The sequence below is a fragment of the Salvelinus sp. IW2-2015 genome, linkage group LG35 (genome assembly GCF_002910315.2).
Source record: "Salvelinus sp. IW2-2015 linkage group LG35, ASM291031v2, whole genome shotgun sequence".
Taxonomy (NCBI): Eukaryota; Metazoa; Chordata; class Actinopteri; order Salmoniformes; family Salmonidae; genus Salvelinus; species Salvelinus sp. IW2-2015.
The window spans coordinates 13,114,626-13,136,329 of record NC_036874.1 but is presented as its reverse complement, the minus strand read 5'-3'; the positions used below and the strand labels follow the sequence as shown (position 1 = coordinate 13,136,329).

General features: G+C 44.9%; 1 protein-coding gene across 1 annotated transcript in view; it reads right to left on the bottom strand.

Annotated features, from left to right (window-relative positions):
* Positions 1 to 6,464: 6,464 nt before the first annotated feature.
* LOC111958691 (igLON family member 5-like) overlaps positions 6,465 to 21,704 on the bottom strand; it is a 40,428-nt gene continuing 25,188 nt past the window's right edge. The window contains exons 5-8 of the mRNA XM_070437289.1: positions 11,619 to 11,750; positions 10,690 to 10,810; positions 8,275 to 8,426; positions 6,465 to 7,045 (exon numbers count right to left, since the gene is read on the bottom strand). Of these exons, the coding sequence (XP_070293390.1) occupies positions 6,942 to 7,045; positions 8,275 to 8,426; positions 10,690 to 10,810; positions 11,619 to 11,750 (509 nt within the window). The 3' untranslated portion in view covers positions 6,465 to 6,941. The remainder of the gene's footprint in view (positions 7,046 to 8,274; positions 8,427 to 10,689; positions 10,811 to 11,618; positions 11,751 to 21,704) is intronic.

Below are 21,704 nucleotides of genomic sequence, written 5' to 3'. Positions count from 1 at the left end.
ACCACAGCTTTGACCTCACCCTAAAGCTGACCCCCCAAACCTGTACCACTCACAGCCAGAAGCAGAACAACAACTTGACAAAAATGGAAACAAACAGCCTCTTATAGCCCTTTCACTGGGTTACATATCTTCCCCATCCCATAAACAAGAGAAGTGGGGACTGATCTACTCGGTGCACCTCAACAGAAACATTTGCATAACATTTGGCAACTGTTTCTGACATGTATTGGTAAACTGCAGTTTCCATCCATCTCTCAGTGATCTTTACTCTCTTTGAAAGTGTGTAAATAATTTACAGAATTCTAATGGAACTATAAGGTCATATTGATTATGTATTACTAGATGTTGGATGTTCAGCTGACTGTTTTCCTCTGTATTGAAATATCATCGTGATTTACTCCTATTCAAAAAGCCAATGTACAACTTTGTAGTGGCATCAAGCAAAGGTGAAAAGTTTGACTCTGTTGCTGGAACCAAACTCAGGAAACTCAGCTCACCTAACCTCGCTTTCCAACCACAGGGGCTGAGAACGCAGCAACATATCACATTAAACAACGACAACAATCAACCACACACACAAAGTTCTGTTAAAAACAACATTATTTTTATTGATTTTTCTCCCTCTGATATATTTTATTTTTTAAACTTCACTTCTATAGATTTGGGGGAAAAATTGTCCACACACTTAGAAATGACAAAAACAGAGACAGAACAGAGATCAAATGAATCAAAAGAGTCATCATAATCATCATCGCTTCACTGCACAGAAATATGTCAAGATGGAAGACGATGCTGCTTGTGTTTCTTTGTTTTGTTCAGTATGTTATATCGATGCAACCTTGCAAAGTCAACACAGACAGAAATAATAATGTTGAGGTCTAGGGGTAGATTGAAACCAACATGCCTGCCATGTGAAGGTCAGATAATCCACACACACACACATGGACACACACACTCACAAATCAATAACACAGATTTACCAGGGTGGGAACCTGGCATACAGAGAGGTGGCAAGGCAGTAGGCAGCGGGATTGGCATAGGGGGGGGGTACAGGTGGCAGGTTTTCTGTTTTCTCCACAGAGAGGGAAAGGAGATGGAGGAGGGAGGAGGAAGTGGGCCAGAGGGGCAACGAGAGAGAGAGATGGGCATGACATCTCCATAAGATGTCCGCAAACACTAACCAAGCATTCTAGAGTAGACTCATCCACTGGATTGCTAAGCCAACCTAATATTTGTTATTAGTTCTCGCACTGATAAAAATTACATTTGTCTTTGTTAATTGTTATTACCTGATTGTCATAGTTTTTCAGAAGTTTCAAAATTGTTCTGGTGAAACAACAGTGTCATGACAACACAATCTTATATTGTGTCATAAATTCAAATCTATACATCTCACATTAATAGGACAGTTTCAGACAGTTTGCGACTTAATCACACCGCACAGGTTCTCTCCCATTTTATCCTATGAACACAAGCCAGAACATCACTTGATGATGTCATTCGACAAGAAAAAAATATAGTTCCATTGTCAGTTTTCGCCATGGCAACCAATATTTACCCAGTTGATTGACAGGCCAAATGGCCGGTTTCTGCTGGTGACTCACAAAGGCCAAGTAAAGGGGCTCTCAGTGTTGGAGATGTTAGGCCGCTTCTAATGACTAAGGAGGCTGGCTGGTGGGCGCCTCCATTGTTGCCTAGTAGTGTGCAGACTCTCTTGTTGTTCCAGCTGTGGATGGACCAACACTGTTACACTGTTAATTAGCCACTAGCTACATTCTTAGAAAGGAGAGGGTGATTGACAAGCAACCATCTGTAGTCCCTGCCTGTTTGTGTGGATGGAGGTGGGAGTGAGTGACTGCTGCTCTTGCCTCTGTGGCTCGCAAGTATTACTTTAACCCACTATCCACACAAACAAATACTGTCAATGTTTTACATGGATAATAATATATCCTAATTAGAATTCAGAATAGAAACGATAAACTAACAAAATATCCACCTCTCTACATAAATGTATCTGTCTTTTTTTGTATACATTCTGTCCTTGTGTATCTATCAATTCAACTACTACCAACTTACTATACCTAGCTAGCCACCTCATTCAACTTCCAAGTTGATCCTCCAGTGAGTCAAGGCAAATATCACTTCCTCTGCTTGGCAACATGTAGTCAGCATGTTCATACAATAATGACCTATTTTCATCATGTAGCTAACCTCAGCCCAGCATGTTGTGTGTATCGATGCACTCATTAGTACAGCTAATGGAAATCTACTGGAGCTTAAACACACTCGCAATGTTGACTCTGCTCATAAGAATGGAACAGGCCTTTAGATTAGCTGGTGAACAATAGCTCATTAGGATAACACATTGTTATCTAGCTAGTGGGCTATGGTGTGAAGGACAAAAGCTGGAGAGACCTGGCTGGTACTACGGAAATCATTTATATATCAATGAGTCTGTCCCTCAATAAGACACATCTTCTTATGTATAACTGATACACAGTACCGGTACTGAAAATCTGACATAATTCTGATAATTTATCATGTTAGTTGAATATTGACCAAATACTCTCATGGCTACGGTTCTATTCCTCTTTATCTCATCTCGTTCTATTGTACATCCTATCGTTCTAGACTCTACTCCTATTAAAGAGTCGGCTGTGTTTGTCAGACATAAGCCTCTAGATACACAGTATCGATAGGTACTGACATTTCCAAAATTAACATTTGGTATCAATCATTTAATTGAGTACAATAATAAAATATAATGTACTATAAGGTGCCATTATACAGACAATTGTTAGACATCTTATTATCAGAAAGAACAAAATGAACAAAATGCGCCTTGACTAGCTACTCTTTCAACTGACATGAAAATAAAACTAATGACTCATTCTTCATTGTATGTTCTCTAAACAAATAGTTACCTTAGTTGACAATATAGCTCGGCCAAAATGTTTCGGAGATGGGGAGAAAATCAATGCGCAATTAGGGGTGTCTTGTATCAAGGCATGATAAATTATGCTCTCTATTCTAAGGCCTTAATATAGACACTTGACAATTCAGTCTTTGGGCCCTGGTAGTGAGCCTGGGGAGAAATTGCTCAATTTCAAGCGATCCAGTCCAATGTATCGATTAACCATTGCATTTGGAACTGAAAGTCTGTAAAGGAACTGTTTAATGTGGCGAGACTGGAATATAGTGCGTATAGTGATTCAGGATCTAACACAGATACACAACTTAAAAAACGAGTACATTCAAACGGAGACTGGGTGTATAGTTATCTAGCTTCTACTGCTCGTCTCCCGCTGTATTTCCATATACAACTAGACTTGTCATTCATAAATAAAAAATACACCACCCAAATATGGTTATAATTGTCTTCAAAACATTTAAATAATCTCATATATAAATGAAGCAAGTTAGTTTATATTATGTACATCAACATAAGCCAAAAAGTGCTGCTTAGCAATGCTCGAGTGGCGCCCGTAGAATTAGCATCGCCCCCATTTGTTGGGAGTGATGAACTACATGTAATGACACCACTTACGTCCATTAGAATCATACAGCATGTCTCTGTGCTGTAATTACAGGTCAAGCTATATGACACCACACCATATCAATAAAGTGTAAACGCTCATTGATAGGCTAGCAGATAGATTCATGAAATGCTGCCTGTACACAGACAGTGTTTGTGATCATTGCAGTGCTAATGCTATTAATATTACATGGTGTAATCATAGACAACGCTGTGGTATGTCTTCCTTCAGGAGGAACGACGCAGTGGCCATTTTAGGAATTTTATCTGAGCTGCTATCCTATCAAGTGTCTGCCTTGTCTTTTCTCGTTCTCCCCCATGGAGAGTTTACTGTCTGGTCAGAGTCATCCCATCTCCCTCTGCCTCAGACCTTTGTCTGTACCAGTCTGGGCTTCTTCCCACTGTGTGTGGAGGTCCTCTCACACCCATCGAGGAAGTGTATTCGCTGCATCCTTCCTTTTCCCATTTCCAGTCCTCTGATTAACTTTCACATTGATGAAGAACTCATGGAGACCCTCAAACTCATTTGGGGTTATTACAAATGCCCACCATACATATCGCCCTCCATTGCATGAATTTAAAAGCATATCCCCCAGCCTTTCCCCCAGCCTTTACACAAGATACAGCTTTTTGTTTTTCAAAATCCCCCCAAAACGAACATTTACATGCTTTTTTTTCAAACCCACATTGAGAAACATGACAGTTTCCTTATTTTCTTTTCATTTTTTCTTCAAGGACAGAGTATGTACATGCAGAAGTTTATTCCACTGATAAAATTGAGCTGGGTGCTGACATGGGACAGAGGATGTGAAAGAGAGAAGACAGACAGAAAGACAGCGTGAGTGAGAGAGGGGGATCGAAAACGACAAAGAAGGAAAAACAGAATCACTGACCAAAACAACCTGCTCTTGTGCTTGAAAATCGATACCCATCAATGTCCTGTGAGTCTGAGCAAAACAAGATGAACACAAGTGGGTCTGTGTGTTGCCCTTCAGACATACCAGTGACTGACTACATTGCATAGAGCAATGGGCATCAACAGAACACATCGCGCACTATATTCAGTGAGACAAACAGGTTTTCATTGACTAGCCTCCTGCTAAAGGGAACATTCACTCTTGCTAGGGCTTCACATCTCTTCAAATATTAGCACACTTCATACAATAGTATTACTAAAACAGTTCCATTCTTGAATAGATTGTTAGGGGCACCCTTAAATATCATAGCACAGATTAACCAGATTGGATGCCTCTCCTATATCTGAGTTAGCGGGTATGTTGCTGGTTAAAATGAAATCAAAACAAAAAAAGATGACAGCTATTCGCAGAATACTGAACACAGATGCTGCATATTCCTGTATGGCGACAGAAATTGTGGGCAGTCAGCTAGTGTGAGCCAACCTCTCCATTCAGGTTGGCTCACTATGGGGGAGTTTGCATATAGACATAGACACAGCAGGACATGACAGAGAGACAGCGGTTGGGGGGTTGGGGTGTCATCGAGCCTCATAGCACACGTCTCAGTGGTTGATCTGTGCAGGTAAAGTGGCTGGATAATTGAGCCCTGGGGGGGTTTCAATCAGGGCCCAGGTGTGGTGGTTTGTGAGGACGCGCCGCGTCTGCTTTACAGGGACGAGGGTGTCCTTGAGGAGGATGCTGTCAGGGCCAGGATTGAACGTGATTTATGGGGCCTGTCCATGGCTGGCGGGAAGGACATGGGGGAAGCAGGGAGTGTAGGCCCTGTCGCTTATCCAGCCACAGGTAATGGCTAATTACATCTTTATCTCCTGGTGCGCCTGTCCTGCCATACAGGGGCTGACTGACTTACAGGGACGCTGCTTTACATACATCGCTTTAAATCATTTATCTATGGAGCTGGTCTGTCTGGAGAGTGACACGCTATGGCAGCTGGTTGAATATGTGTAATATGTGTACTATGTATTATACAGTTAACAGCATGAAAACAAAGGTTTTAATACATACACGTTTACAAACGATATTACATTTCATTGACTGTGGACTCTTTTGGATGAAAAGACTCCCTCGGGATCACCTTCGATGTGTTTTTAAAATCCTTGTCAAAAAGAGCACAACTCGAAAACCTTACAACTTCGTCTTTTGTCGTTGTCGTTCAGTTCAACGAGTGCGATTTCTCCGAGGGATTGAGTACAAAATATTTTTTTGCACACGGCTCGTCATGAGCTCTGGAGTAGAATGTGTTCTTTTTTTTTCTCACATGGAATTACTTTTCATATTTATTTAAATACTTATTAACATCATCAGTATTATTATCAACACCCAAAAAGTTATAGCAGTTTAACCTTGCAGAGTAAAACGGACAGGGGAGGAGGGGGAGTGGGAGGGAGGTTTCACGACAGGAACATCTCTAACCGGTACATGCTATCAACAAGCGACAAGGAAGGAGGATGACTGGTCAACGCCTTCAAAGCAGGAGACACGATTGTTATTTCTACAGTCCCTTCCTGGTTATGAAAACTGTAATAGAGGCTGATGGGTAATGTAGTTTTGCTGGATGTTTTAGATTTTATTAGCCACTACATTAGCCACCAACCAAGGAGGGTTGGATGTGGATAGACTGCCTCTAGTAACGGCATGGCCTTTGTACTGCATTATATTTACACACGGGACGGAGCACAAACCACCTTAACGATGGGGGGAGGGGGTGGGCAGAGGACAATTTTTCTTTTAAAGAGGGGTGGGGGGTGGATGGAGGGGGGGTGAAGTGGGTCTTCTCACATGCTTCTTCTTGGTTGAGATCCCAAAGGGATGCACTAGAAGGGCAAAGGCGTTATAGAACCCCCACCGTCCACCCTTCATGTGTGTTTTGACATCATTCGCAGCAGCCGCATCATATACACTGCCACATGGTTAAAAACGGAATGAAATGGTACTTGTATGATCATAGGGTCAAATGTCACAGGACCGACGGGCCAATGGACAGCTTTCAACAAGGTCACGTGACCCTCATTAAAATAACGAATCATTTTCATTATAGAGTAGTTCCAACCATAAATAGTAGCGTTGTCACTCCTAGTTTCCAAACGTCCATGAACATTATTGTAGATCAGTCATGATTTAGATTTGTAATAGTATTATCCTGGTGTTAAATATCTGTTTTCATCGTCATCATCACAATTATCATTCTTAATAAACACATTATAGACATCACCATGGTGACCCTCATTGGAAACAGGATGAAGAGAGAGAGTGGTATGGTGATGTTGGCAATATAGGTAGCGAGGGGAGAGTTGGTGTGGGTGTGAGATGCGATGCGTCAATGGCTACTTTGAATAATGCATATTATTTTTGTTTCACAGTGATGGGTTCGTAATTAAATAAATTCCTTCTTCCTTCCACAGGCGGGATGGGACTTCCGGGAAAAGCTCTTAGACCTTCATCAGGAGAGAGACAGAGAGGCAAAGCCAAAAGCCAACACCCGCACTCACCCCCACGTTGACGGCCACGCCTCGTCCGTACACGGCTCCCGGCCCTGCATCAAGGGGCCCGGGAGAGAAGGACAGGCCCCAGAAGGAAAGAGGAAACCGAGGGAAATAAGAGTGGAGAACAATTCGTAAGGGAAAAAGGAAACAACCAGAGAAAACGTAAGCTACAAGTAAAAAGAGGTAAAACATTTTGGGATGAAGTCTGAATGCAATGACAGGGACAGAGTGTAAAACCATCCCCGAAGCTATATTAGTCAGAGTGGTTCGATTTTCGGTCTGTGTCCCATTCGTACAGACGGTTCAGACCCAGCTTTTTCTAATGATGAAGGGGGAAGATTAGGCGAAAAAAGGAGAGGAGAAAGACAGATGATGGCGAGATAAGACACAAGGGCCGACAGAGGAGGGAATGGAGGAAGGCGGCGCAGAAGGATGTATGAGACTGGCTGGGGGTGAGTCATTGGAGGGAGACTTGCCGAGGAAACGGCAGAACAAGGGAATGAAAGAAGAGAAAGGGAGGAGATGAAGGGGCTCACTTAAGATGGTAATGTCAGAGCGTGGAAGGCGGGAGAGAGGGAGGGATAGAGGGAGCGAGAGAACACAGTGTTGGAAATCTCTCATTGGGGAGGGCTAATGCAAGACGGGAGGAGAGAGAAGGAGAGACACGACAACTTCCTGGGGTAACAGAACAGGACAGAACAGAGGGAGAAATGGAGGAGAAAAGCTCTTTGGTGTAATGGGGCGGCGAATAAAGAGATGGCAAGATGGAAGGAGGGATTGGGAAGGAGGGAGGGAAATGAGAAAATCCAGCACCGTGAGCAGGGAGAGGAAGAGAGATGGGGATGCAGTGTGTGACTAGGTGTGTGTTTGCATTGGTTTCCTTCTCTAAGTATGTGTGCATGCACATGTGACTACTTGTGTGATTGAGTGAAGTAGAATGAGCTTAGACACATGTATGGAAGTGTGTGTGCGTGCATGTGTATGTACAGTATAATATGTGAGTCTGTGTGTGTATGCATCACAGGAGGCTGCTGAGGGGAGGACGGCTCATAATAATGTCCGGAATTGAGCGTGGAAACCATGTGTTTGATGTATTTGATACCATTCCACTTATTCTTCTTCAGCCATTACCAAAAGCCCGTCCTCCCCAATTCAGGTGTCACCAACCTCCTGCGGTATGTATGCATGTGTCTGTGTCTGCATGTGGCTATCTGTGTGTACGTATGCATGCTTACGTATGTGTGTGTGTGTGTGTGTCTGAATGCTTAAAGAGACTCACGGAAGAGCAGCATGCTGGCGTTGGAGGCTCCCAGCCTGTTGGAGGCAAAACAAGTGTAGTTGCCAAAGTGTTTGTCCGTCACGTTGGTAAAGAGAAGCAGTGAACGCGTCTTCTCGTTCTTGATCCTCAGAGTGTTATCGCTCTCTACCGGCCTGATACAGAGAGAGAGAGGGAGAAAGGTGGGTGAGATAGAGAGAGAGGGCGGGACAAAGAGAGCGGGAGGAGGTAGATAGAGAGAGAGGGGTAGAGTGGGGGGATGAGCGAGCGACCGATGGAGAGAGAGAGAAATAACTTTGTTTATATCTGAAAGTATGTCAGCAATACAGGAAGAAAATCTACCTAACCTATTAAATCAAATCAAATCAAATTGTATTAATCACATGTGCCAAATACAACAGATGTAGACCTTACCGTGACATGCGTACTTACAAGCCCCCTCTGAATTGTCACCACCTCACCTGACAATTCTAATATTCAAAATGTAACAGCACTTAAATCTACAATACTTTCTGGTGTGCCACATTACACTGCTCTCTCTCTTTCTCTCTCTCTTTCTCTCTCTCTTGCTCTCTCTCTTGCTCTCTCTCTTGCTCTCTCTCTTTCTCTCTCTCTTGCTCTCTCTCTTGCTCTCTCTCTTTCTCTCTCTCTTTCTTTCTCTCTCTCTTTCTCTCTCTCTTTCACTCTCTCTCTTGCTCTCTCTCACTCTCGCTCTCTCTCTCTCTTTTTCTTCTCTCCCATGGCATTTTGTTTATATTTGAAAGGATTGGGTAAGTGTTACCAATACAGAGCTGAGTTTTTACCATATTACTCATTACAATCCAATCCTTTGCTGTCGAGAGAGACAGAGAGAGAGAGAGAACATTAAATCACACCTCTAGCAGGAGACTGTTACTATATTCTCCCCAGAGATCTCAGAATAACACATTCCCCCTCCTCTCTATCACTACCTCACCTGACAATTCCAATAAAAATCTAACAGCACTTAAACCTACAATACTTCCTGGTGTGCCCCATTAGACTGTGTTCTCTCTCTCTCCCACCCCCCTCTCTCTCTGTTCTGTGTTCTTTCTCTCTCTGTCTCGACAGCAAAGGATTGGATTGCAATGAGTAATATGGTAAAAGCTCAGCTTTTTGGTTACATTTACCCAATCCTTTCAAATATAAACAAAGTGCCATGGGAAAGAGGGAAGAAAGAGAGAAGGTACACCAGAAGGTATTGTAGATTTAAGTGCTGTTTAATTTTGACTATCAGAATTGTCAGGTGAGGTAGTTACAGAGGAGGGGGAATGTGTTATTCGAGAGAGAAAGACAGACAGAGAGTGAGAGAGAGAAATAACTTTGTTTATATCTGAAAGGATGTGTTAGCAATACAGGAAGAAAATCTACCTAACCTATTAAATCAAATCAAATCAAATTGTATTTGTCACATGCGCCAAATACAACATGAAATGCTTACTTACAAGCCCTTAACCAACAATGCAGATTTAAGAAAATAGAGTTAAGAAAATATTTACTAGGTAATTTGTACATGTAGGTAGGTGTAAAGTGACTATGCATAGATAACAAACAGCGAGTAGCAGCAGTGTAAAAACAAAGGGAGGGGGGGGGGTCAATGCAAATAGTCCGGGTGGCCATTTGATTACTTGTTCAGCAGTCTTATGGCTTGGGGGTAGGAGTCTTTTGGACCTAGACTTGGCGCTCCGGTACCGCTTGTCGTGCTGTAGCAAAGAGAACAGTCTACGACTTGGGTGACTGGAGTCTTTGTCAATTTTTTGGGCCTTCCTCTGACACCGCCTAGTATATAGGTCGTGGATGGCAGGAAGCTTGGCCCCAGTGATGTACTGGGCCGTACACACTACCCTCTGTAGCGCCTTACGGTCGGATGCCGAGCAGTTTTTATACCAGGTGGTGATGCAACCAGTCATGTTGACCAGTTTTAAGGTCTTGCTCACATCAGCTACGGAGAGAGTGATCACACAGTCGTCCGGAACAGCTGGTGCTCTCATGCATGCTTCACCGTTGCTTGCCTCGAAGCGAGCATAAAAGGCCCGTCTGGTAGGCTCGCGCCACATCTGACGAGCATCAGAGCTGGTATAGTAGGATTCAATCTTAGTCCTGTATTGACGCTTTGCCTGGTTGATGGTTCGTCTGAGGGCATAGTGGGATTTCTTATAAGCGTCCGGATTAGTGTCCCGCTCCTTGAAAGCGGCAGCTTCAGCCTTTAGCTCAGTGCAGATGTTGCCTGTAATCCATGGCTTCTGGTTGGATATCGATGCACTTATTGATGAAGCCGGTGACTGAGGTGGTATACTCCTCAATGCCATTGGATGAATACCGGAACAAATTCCAGTCTGTGCTAGCAAAACCGTCCTATTAGAGAAAAAGTGAAGGAGAAGGAGGAAGTATTTTTCTTACCTGCGGTCGTCTCTGTACCACTCAAAGGAGGCTGTGGGTACTGCCATGGCCTCACAGCGCAAAATGGCCGTCTTGCCCAGCTGGGCTGGCATGTTCTTCACGTCTGTGATCATGGGAGGGTCTGAACAAGGAAGAAGGAGGGAGAAGTGAGAGAAATCTTTAACATATGTACACAACGATAGTGATTAAAAGTTAAGCTCAGACAAAGAAAGGCTCAGTGACCTTCAAGGCCGAGAAAGGTTGAGGTTGATAAATACATGACATATAAAATTATTAAGACATACAAACGTTTTAGAACACCTACTCATTCAAGGATTTTTCTGTATTTTTTAAATATTTTCCACATTGTAGAATAATAGTGACGACATCAAAACTATGAAATAACACATATGGAATAATGTAGAAAACCAAAAAGTGTTCAACAAATCAAAATATATTTTATATTTGAGATTCTTCAAATAGCCACCCTTTAGCACACTCTTGGCGAGTGGTTTGCTGATGTCAACATTGCGAACAGAGTGCCCCATGGATGCAGTGGGGTTATGGTATGGGCAGGCATAATCTACGGACAACGAATACAATTGCATTTTATCGATTGGCAATTTGAATGCACAAAAATTCCATGACGAGATCCTGATGCCCATTTTGAGGTCCATTTTTTAAAACGGTATCTGTAACCAGTCATGTGACATCCATAGATTAGGACCTAATGAAGTTAATTCAATTGACTGATTCCTCATCTGAACTGTAACTCAGCAAAATATTTTTAATTGTTGCATGTTGCGTTTATATTTTCGTTCAGTATAGTATTATCTTATGGGATGTATACTATGTGTGGGGTGTCTGTGTCTGTGACTGTTTCTTTGTCTGTCTGTGTGTCTGTGTATGTGAGTGCATGCGTGTGTTTTGTGGTTTATAGGGACACTCACAGTTGACGGTGACCTTGACCTTGCGTATGTCGGGCTGCGTCACTCCGTTGTTAGTGATGCACTCAAACTCTTCCGCCTGATGCCGCTTGATCTCTGTTATGTCCAGGAACTCCCCTTCACTCATTAGACCATCTGATTGGACAAAGGACAGGGTCAAATGATAGAGGTCAGAGGTCATCACAGGATGAAAAGTGCGTTTGTTCAGGGTCGATTAAATCAATTAGTGTGAAAGTATCAATTTTTTCCCGCTAGATGCCACTGTTGCTAATACTGCCACCACACACAAATAACTGCAATAGTGTTGCGCTCCACTTTCTGGAGAACAGACTTTTGAAATCAGTGGAATGCCCGGTGGAAGCAGAGTATGATAGCTAAGGAGGTGGAGAAAATTCTAGTTTGATTGCAAATATGCGAATGAGGTTGAAAAAAGAACACACAGAAAGAAGCCTGTTGTACGAAACCCCTGTCTACAGTCTGCAGAAAAAAAGGCAAACTCGACTCCATCATTCATTGAATCAGATGGCTCATTCATCACAAAACCCACTATGTTGCCAACTACTTAAATTACTTTTCATTGGCAAGATAAGCAAACTTAGGTATGACATGCCAGCAACAAACACTGACAGTACACATCCAAGTATATCTGACCAAATTTGAAAGACAAGAATTGTACTTCTGAATTCCGTAAAGTCAGTGTGGAAGAGGTGAAAAAAATGTGTGTTGTCTATCAACAATAACAAGCCATCGGGGTCTGACAATCTGGATGGAAAATGACTGAGGACAATAGAGCACGATGTTTCCACTCCTATTGGCCACATCTTCAATTTAAGCCTACTAGAAAGTGTGTGTCCTCAGGCCTGGAGGGAAGCTAATGTAATTCCGCTACCCAAGAATAGTAAAGCCCCTCAAATAGCCGACCAATCAGCCTGTTAGCAACCCTTAGTAAACTTCTGGAAAAAATTGTGTTTGACCAGATACAATGCTATTTCAGAGTAAACAAATTGACAACAGACTTTCAGCACGCTTATAGGGAAGGACACTCAACAAGTACAGCACTTACACAAATGACTGATGATTGGCTGAGAGAAATTGATGATAAAATTATTGTGGGGGCTGTCTTGTTAGACTTCAGTGCAGCTTTTGACATTATCGTCTGCTGCTGGAAAAACGTATGTGTTATGGCTTTACACCCCCTACTATAATGTGGATAAATAGTTACTTGTCTAACAGAACACAGAAGGTGTTCTTTAATGGAAGCCTTTCAAACATAATCCAGGGAGAATCAGGAATTCACCAGGGTAGCTGTTTAGGCCCCTTACTTTTTTTCTATCTTTACTAACGACATGCCACTGGCTTTGAGTTAAGCCAGTGTGTCTATGTATGCAGATGACTCAACGCTATACACGTCAGCTACTACAGCAACTGAAATGACTGCAACACTTAACAAAGAGCTGCAGTTAGTTTCGGAATGGGTAGTAAGGAAAATGTTAGTCCTAAATATTTCCAAAACTAAAAGCATTTTATTTGGGACAAATCATTCACTAAACTCTAAACCTCAACTACATCTCATAAATAATAATGTGGAAATTGAGCAAGTGACTAAACTGCTTGGAGTAAACCTGTATTGTAAACTGTCATGGTCAAAACATATTGATACAACAGTAGCTAAGGCTGCTCTGCCTTCTTAACAACACTATCAACAAGGCAGGTCTTACAGGCCCTAGTTTTGTCGCACCTAGACTAATGTTCAGTAGTGTGGTCAGGTGCCACAAAGAGGGATTTAGGAAAATTGTAATTGGCTCAGAACAGGGCAGCATGGCTGGCCCTCAATCGTACACAGAGAGCTAACATTAAAATACTTGGAAACAGCTTGGACACCCACGCATACCCCACAAGACATGCCACCAGAGGTCTCTTCACAGTCCCCAAGTCTAGAACAGACTATGGTAGGCGCACAGTACTAAACTCAGCAAAAAAAGAAACAGACCTTTTTCAGGACCCTGTCTTCCAAAGATAATTCGTAAAAATCCAAATAACTTCACAGATCTTCATTGTAAAGGGTTAAACACTGTTTCCCATGCTTGTTCAATGAACCATAAACAATTAATGAACATGCACCTGTGGAACGGTCGTTAAGACACTAACAGCTTACAGACGGTAGGCAATTAAGGTCACAGTTATGAAAACTTAGGACACTAAAGAGGCCTTTCTACTGACTCTGAAAAATACCAAAAGAAAGATGCCCAGGGTCCCTGCTCATCTGCGTGAATGTGCCTTAGGCATGCTGCAAGGAGGCATGAGGACTGCAGATGTGGCCAGGGCAATAAATTGCCATGTCCGTACTGTGAGACGCCTAAGATAGCGCTACAGGGAGACAGGACGGACAGCTGATTGTCCTCGTAGTGGCAGACCACGTGTAACAACACCAGGACAGGATCGGTACATCTGAACATCACACCTGCAGGACAGGTACAGGATGGCAACAACAACTGCCCGAGTTACACCAGGAACGCACAATCCCTCCATCAGTGCTCAGACTGTCCGCAATAGGCTGAGAGAGGCTGGACTGAGGGCTTGTAGGCCTGTTGTAAGGCAGGTCCTCACCAGACCTCACCGGCAACAACGTCGCCTATGGGCAGAAACCCACAGTCGCTGGTGGGTTGGCACAAACCCACCAACCCACCATCGTGTATGACCTGTGAGGTAATATTAATTGTATCTCAGAGCCATGTGCATTGCTATTTATAGCCTAATGTTAGCTAGCTAGCTAGCTAACATTGAATCTAGTTGGTTAGCTACCTGCAGGTTGATGCAGCATAGTAACATTATGAGTTGGGATTATGGTTCATTTTGTAGCTAGCTAGCTAGCTGCATGTCTAAACAAAATATTCCACTATGCAAGGTACCATATCACTGTACAGTTTACACCTTCTGTATTCTGTGCATGTGACCAATAAACTTTGATTTGATTTGATATAGTGTGTGTTTACCAGCAACGGTAACGTGAAGAACAACATGACCTACATTAAAGTCAAATTAGGAAATAACGTTAGGCCAACGAGACAGTGTCCAAGCTCAAAAATTCTCTGGTAGAATGCCCTGCTTTTATTTTGTCACACTCACAACCGTAAACTATTAAATTCTGTAATTTGCTTGCCGTTAACTTGCAAATAATGAGCGTGTTGTGAGTATATTTTCCTGTAACTTAACATTAGCTTGCTAGCTAACAAGCTAGAAACGAACCAAAGTATTGTTAAGAAAGTTGCTTTAAGTTGCCTGGTTAGTAAATACATTTTTAAACTGATGGGTTTATTGGTGTTAAAATACACCAGTCATGCTATTTTGGACCACCAGGCTGCTGATGTCATGTATGTGAATCCTTAAAGAGATGGGTGGGGCTAAGGCTTAAGAGGGTGTGAACAATGCTGAATGGGCGCTGACAAAGAACTTTCCAGTACGTGTACAAAAACATTCAAGGGCTATTTTCAACTTTCAAAGCAGCATTACTTTCCCATTCAATCAATCAATTGTATTTATAAATCCCTTTTTACATCATCCGATGTCACAAAGTGCTATACAGAAACTGTAGTGTATGATATACCATTGTCCTTGCTCTGAGTTTCTACTTTTATCCTATGTACAAAAACAACATTTTAAATGTTGCTACTTTTAAGACCGAATCGAGCTGGTCGGTCACAAACGGATCACAATATTGTCTTTTCAACTTTGGGTAGAAAACCAATAGCTTTTGCTCATGACGAGATGAAATGGGTGTGGTGGCAGCAGCAGGAACAGCAGCATCAAGTGGGAAAAACTTGGTTCCTCACAATCATTTATGGTAAAGAACACAAGCTATTTTCTCTGAACAGGGGAATAAAACCATCAACAGATTCACAAAGGTTGAAGAAGCAATACTCCAAGCGCAGCACTACTTGTCAGATATAGAGAACTGATACTGTATACTGGTTGTTGGGGTGGGATTGGTGTGGGGTGTGGGAGGTCTGTGGGTGACTGGTCTGTGGATGATTCCTCATGTCTTACTCATTGTTAGAAATAATTATGGTCCAAATTGGATGTTAGGTACTATATTTATTGAAAATTATATGAATCCTATAAATTAAAAGGGCCAATCAATTAGCTTAATTTCTCAGAGATCAAATTATATTCCTTCTATTTGGTGCCTAATGAACACGACCCAGGTGTAAAATAAAGTTGCCCTAGATGCTGATTTATGGTCAGTTTGGGGGTTTTGCTAGGTGTGGATTGGAGGAGGTGGAAGCTGATCCTAGATCTGTGTTGGAGTACCTGTATGTCCGTGAGCAACAGATACTGAAGCTAGGAACTGAGGCTTGACAACAATGTTACATCACTACTTCACAAAGCCTCAACAGAAATAAATAGGTATTTATTTTTAAACGTTGGCCACACCAAACTCGACAGGGGTAACAGTGTGTGCGTCACTATGCAGTAAGAACAATATGGGGCTGTTATGTGGTGTTGACAAAACTCCCTAGTGCCCTGACAAGCAAATTAGTCTGTCTCACACTTCAACAGCCCTCGTTTTCCTCTGGCGACGTGACGGCAAAAGTCTTTACTGAGTCAAAGAGGCCGGCAGGCTAGAATATATTGGCTTTATTCGCGTAAGGGAATGGATGCAGAGGTGTTATTAGAAGGACAGCGTCGAGAGGGAACATTGAGGGAACGTTGCCCCACTGTGTGTCTCCACAAAGCCAGCTGTCTGTCTGGCAGCCTCCAAGCTCCAACACCATTAAGCTTTTCTCCTATTTTCCCCATTAAAGAAGCCAGGTTGTGGAACACGACATAATACATCATCTGTCTACTAACAAGGAAATCCACAGCTTAAATTGCTGCTCAGTTATCAGAACAACACATTTTAAAAAGCCAGCCAGTCAGTGGACCACTGGCCTCCACACACACACACACACACACACACACACACACACACACACACACACACACACACACACACACACACACACACACACACACACACACACACACACACNCACACACACACACACACACACACACACACACACACACACAGTGTTGTCGAGCAACCCCCCAGCCCCCCCATACACACATGTGCCTGCACCCGAGTAACAACTGACGCAAGACACTCTAAACGGTAGCGATAATTCCTGTCAGAGATTAGCGCGGCGGTTCCAATTGAAGATTATACTGGGGGATTATTAGCTGCGGCTACTGAGCTGGAGATGATTATCTGCAGCTGCTGCAGTGGCGGTACAGCCTGCCGCCCACCACCCTGTAGCGAGTAGTGGCAGCAGTGGCGAGACGCGTTGGGGGTTTACAGCAATGTTATTCACTCATAACATTAGCCTAATACATTTGGCTCCCCTGTGACATCTCCGTTGACGCTGGCTGAGCACCCACTCTGCCCCTGGGGAAGAAGGGAAGGCAAGGGAAGGGAAATAAGCCAGAGATCCAAATCACTGAGACACAACCAGGGCTGCAGAAGACATATTTAAAGAGACTGGCCTAATATATTAAATACGGCTTCTAGAAAGGAGGGAGGGAGGGAGGGAGGGAGAGAGAGAGAGAAATACAAAAATTAACAGAGAAAGAGAACGAGTGGTCAAAATCTAAATAAAGAGAAAGGGAAGTCCGGTCGTGGTATTTCATGTGCATTTTGTGACTAGTTTAATTCTCAGCAGCTGTATGATGTAATATGTCAGAGCACAGCATCCTCCTTACCCCTCCCTTCATTCCCTGCTTCCCTCTGACTTATCGCTGACCGTTCCTCCACAGCGAGATCATATCAGGGAATCAGTCCTCCAGTGAATTTTCATAGCTCTCACAATGGCCTGTAAAACACTGCAGCTCCATCAGACTCTTACACAGACACTACTGGAAGAAGACCTAGGGCTGCCTCAGATTTTTTAATACCTCAGATTTAAAAAAAATGTATCTTTATTTAACTAGGCAAGTCAGATTAGAACAAAGTCTTAGTTACAATGACGGCCTACCAAAAGGCAAAAGGCCTTCTAAACAGTTCGCTATTCCCTATTTAATGCATTATTTTGACCAGGACCCAAGAGGACTCCCCTCAGGCTCTGATTAAAAGTAGTGCACTATATAAAATATGGGGTGCTTATATTTGTCCTGTTTCACACATGTACAAGTATGACATGGAAATGTGTTTTCTGCTCATCCCACTCCCCCTAAGAGTGGGGTCGTGGCCAGGGTTTAGCCATTATTGACAGTGACCCTGTCAGGTTTTGGCCAAGACTGTTCGGGTTTTGGTCACTAGATGTCCCCATTGCACCTTTTTTGTACCTTTTGTTTTTCTTGCTCTAATTAAATCCCCTCCTGGAGACGGCTCCTGACGTTCTACCAGCCTTCTCAGGGTGGAGGGTCCTGAACTGACGAATGAGGTCAGGGTCCAGTATGTCTTGGAGGAACCAGGAGCGCTCCTCGGGACCGTAGCCTTCCCAGTCCACCAGATACTGCCAGGACCGCTGCACCCGGCGGGAATCCAGTATCCGGTGGACGGTATAAGCCGACTGGCCACCGATGACACGGGCGGAGGTCTGCCTGCGGCCGGACACTCCTGGCAATCTTGAAGGGACCGATGAACCTCTGGGACAGTTTGCGAGACTCCACCCGTAGTGGTAAGTTTTTAGTTGAGAGCCATACTCTCTGGCCGGGTACAGGGTAGGACCGGGACAGCGACGTCTGTTGGCTTGTCGTTGGTACTGCTGAGAGGACGCAGAAGATTAAGACGTGCCTTCTTCCACGTAAGCCGACAGCGTCTGATGAACTCGAGGCTGAAGGCACTCTGACTTCTGCCTCCTGGTCGGGACAATAGAGGCGCATAGCCAAACTGACACTCATGCGGGATATACCAGTGGAGGAGGAGCACAAGGTGTTGTGCGCGTACTCAGCCCAAACAATGAAGGATGACCATGTGGCGGGTTGTTGGAACCATGCATCTGAGGGTGGTTTCCAGCTCCTGATTCATCCTCTCAGTTTGGCCATTGGACTCCGGATGGTACCCTGAAGATAAACTGGCCGTGGCCCCTATGAGTGGGCAGAAGGCCTTCCAAAACCTTGAGGCGAACTGGGGACCTCTGTCGGAACCATATCATCTTGCGGAATCCAAAGACTCGGAACACATGGTTAATCACCAACTCAGTGTTTCCTTGGCAGAAGGTAATTTGGTCAAGGGAACAAACCTGGCCGCCTTAGAAAACCTGTCGATGATGACTAGGATCGTAGTATTACCATGGGACGGAGGAAGGCAGTAATAAAGTCCAACGAGATATGGGACCAGGGTCGGTGGGAATAGATAGAGGGTGAAGGAGTCCTTGAGGGCGGAGGTGAGAGGATTTTCCCTGGCAGCACACGGAACAGGCTTGACGAAAATGGCAATGTCTTCTTTTATGGTGGGCCACCAGAACTTACGCTGGATGAACTCCAGTGCGACCTACGCCCGGTGACAGGTGAGGCGAGAGAGTGCCCCACAGAAGGACTTGGGATTGCTGCTTGGGAACAAACAACGATTAGCAGGACTCCTCCAGGCCCCGGTTCGATGGCTTGAGCTTTTTTCACGGTATCCTCCACTTGCACGAGATCGGAGGCACGATCTGCGGCCGGAAGGACAGTCATGTCAGTATCTTCGGAATGGCAGGAGAGTAGATTCGTGACAAGGCGTCCGGTTTGAGATTCTTCGACCCGGGTCTATAGGTGAGGATAAACTGATCGGCTAAAGAAAAGAGACCATCGAGCTTGTCTGGAGTTCAACCGCTTCGCCTGCTGGATATACTCCAGATTTTTGTGGTCCGTAAGCACTTGAAACGGTTGAGAAGCCCCCTCGACCAGTGTCTCCATTCCTTCAATGCCATCTTAACTGCTAGGAGTTCACGATCCCCCATCGTAATTCCTCTCGGCCGGGGTAAGCCGGTGAGAGAGAAGGCGCAAGGATGAAGCTTGTCTTCACCCTCTGAGACAGGACAGCTCCAACCCCAACCTCTGATGCGTCTACCTCCACCACAAAAGGTTCATCCGCCGTTGGTAGTGTCAGGATGGGAGCAGAGAGGATGCGCTGCTTGAGTCCTTGGAAGGCCGTCTCAGCTTCTCTTTCCCCACAGAAACCTTGTGTTGCACCCTTGGTTACATCTGAGAGAGGGGCTGCCACCGAGCTGAAGTTCTTGATGAACTTGCGGTAAAAGTTGGTGAAGCCCAGGAAACGCTGAACTTCCTTAACGGACTTGGGGGTGGGCCAATCCGCTACGCCCCTACCTTCTTGGGGTCCATCTGGACTCGACCGGGTTCCACTATAAATCCCAGGAATTGTACTCGAGAGGAATGGAATTCACACTTTTCCGGCTTAACGTACAAATGGTGTCTAGGAGGCGTTTGAGCATTGTCTGCATGCTTAGTGTGTTCTTGAAGGGAGCTCGAAAGATGAGGATGTCATCCAAGTAAACAAACAAAGATGTTAAGCATATCCCTAAGCACATCGTTTATGAGCCTTGGAACACAGCCGGAGCGTTGGTCAGGCGAAGGGCATCCCGAGTATTCGTAGTGACAGTAGGCGTGTTGAAAGCGGTCTTCACTCGTCCCGGTTTGATCGCACAAGATGGTATGCGTTCGCAGGTCAAGCTTAGTGAAGACAACTGCTTCCTGGAGCAGCTCAAGGGCTGTGGCCATAAGGGGTAGCGGGTAGCGGTTACGGACGGTTATGGCATTGAGTCCCCGGTAGTCGATGCAAGGTCGTAATCACACGTCTTCTTGCCACAAAGAAAAACCCTGCTCCCGCGGCGAGGTAGATGGACGCATGAGGCTGCTGCCAGAGCGTCTTGATGTAGGTATCCATAGCAGCTCGTTCGGGAGGAGAAAGGGAAAAGATCCGACCCTGGGAGGGCAGGTCCCGGCAACAGGTCGATGGTGCAATCGTAAGGTCTATGGGGTGGTAGTTTGGTGCCTCTGTTTCTAAATACCAGTTTGAGGTCATGGTAACACTCGGGAACTCGGACAGGTCGATGGATTCTAGAGACTCGAAGGGGAACTCTGGGACTCGGGAAGATACAAGTGGCTTGGCACGTAGGACCCCACTGCTTGATAGTGCCCACAGACCAGTCGATGTGAGGGTTATGGCTGTGAAGCCAGGGATAACCAAGGACGAGAGGGACTCGGAACAGGAGTCAGATGAAAGTTCATCACTTCCTGGTGTTGGGAAACTGAAAGTCGAAGGGGGTAGTGGCACGAGTGACAAGTCAGATCCCAAAGGGCTTCTATCCAACGTAGTAACCCTTATGGGTCACTTAGAGGTTCAGAAGGAACGCCATTCTCCTTCGCCCAGACCCCATCCATGAAGTTACCTGGCGGCTCCAGAGTCTACCAAGGCTTGAAGAGAAAACTCGTGGCGTCCCAGGAAAGGGTAACTGGAATGAGCAGGCGGGAGTTGGATGGATGGGAGGAGGTTATGTTTCCCGTTACAGTCCTCCAGGCCTGCACGGGAGAGTGCGTTTCCCTGGAGCCCGAGACACGTGGAGCGGAAATGGCCGGTTTGCGGCAATATAGACAGCATCGCTCCCTCATCCGGCGGTCTCTCTCAGCCTGGGAGATGCGTCCAACCTGCATGGGTTCTGGTGGAGCCAGCGAGGATAAAGGTGGAGACTCGGAGCTGGAACCGATAGGAGCTAGGGTGGCGGTCTACGGTTGAGTTCTCTCTCTCTCAGACGCTGGTCTATGCGTGAAGCACACTTGATAAGGGACTCGAGGTTGTCCGGTGGTTCCCGAGTGGCCAGTTCATCTTGGATGGTGTCAGAAAGACCCTTCAAAAAACACACTGTGAGCACCTCGTCGTTCCAGCCACTTGCTGCTGCCACAGTGCGGAACTGGATGGCATAGTCGTCACGCTGCGCCGACCTTGGCGGAGAGTCAGAGGCTGTTTGGCTGAGTCAGGCCGTTGGTAGGACCTTGAAACACCGCTTGAATTCTTCAGCAAAGGTAGAGTAGCTGGCACAGCAGGGACTTTGGGCATCCCACAAAGCAGTAGCCCAGGCTAGGGTTTTCCGACAGCAGGGTGATGATATATGC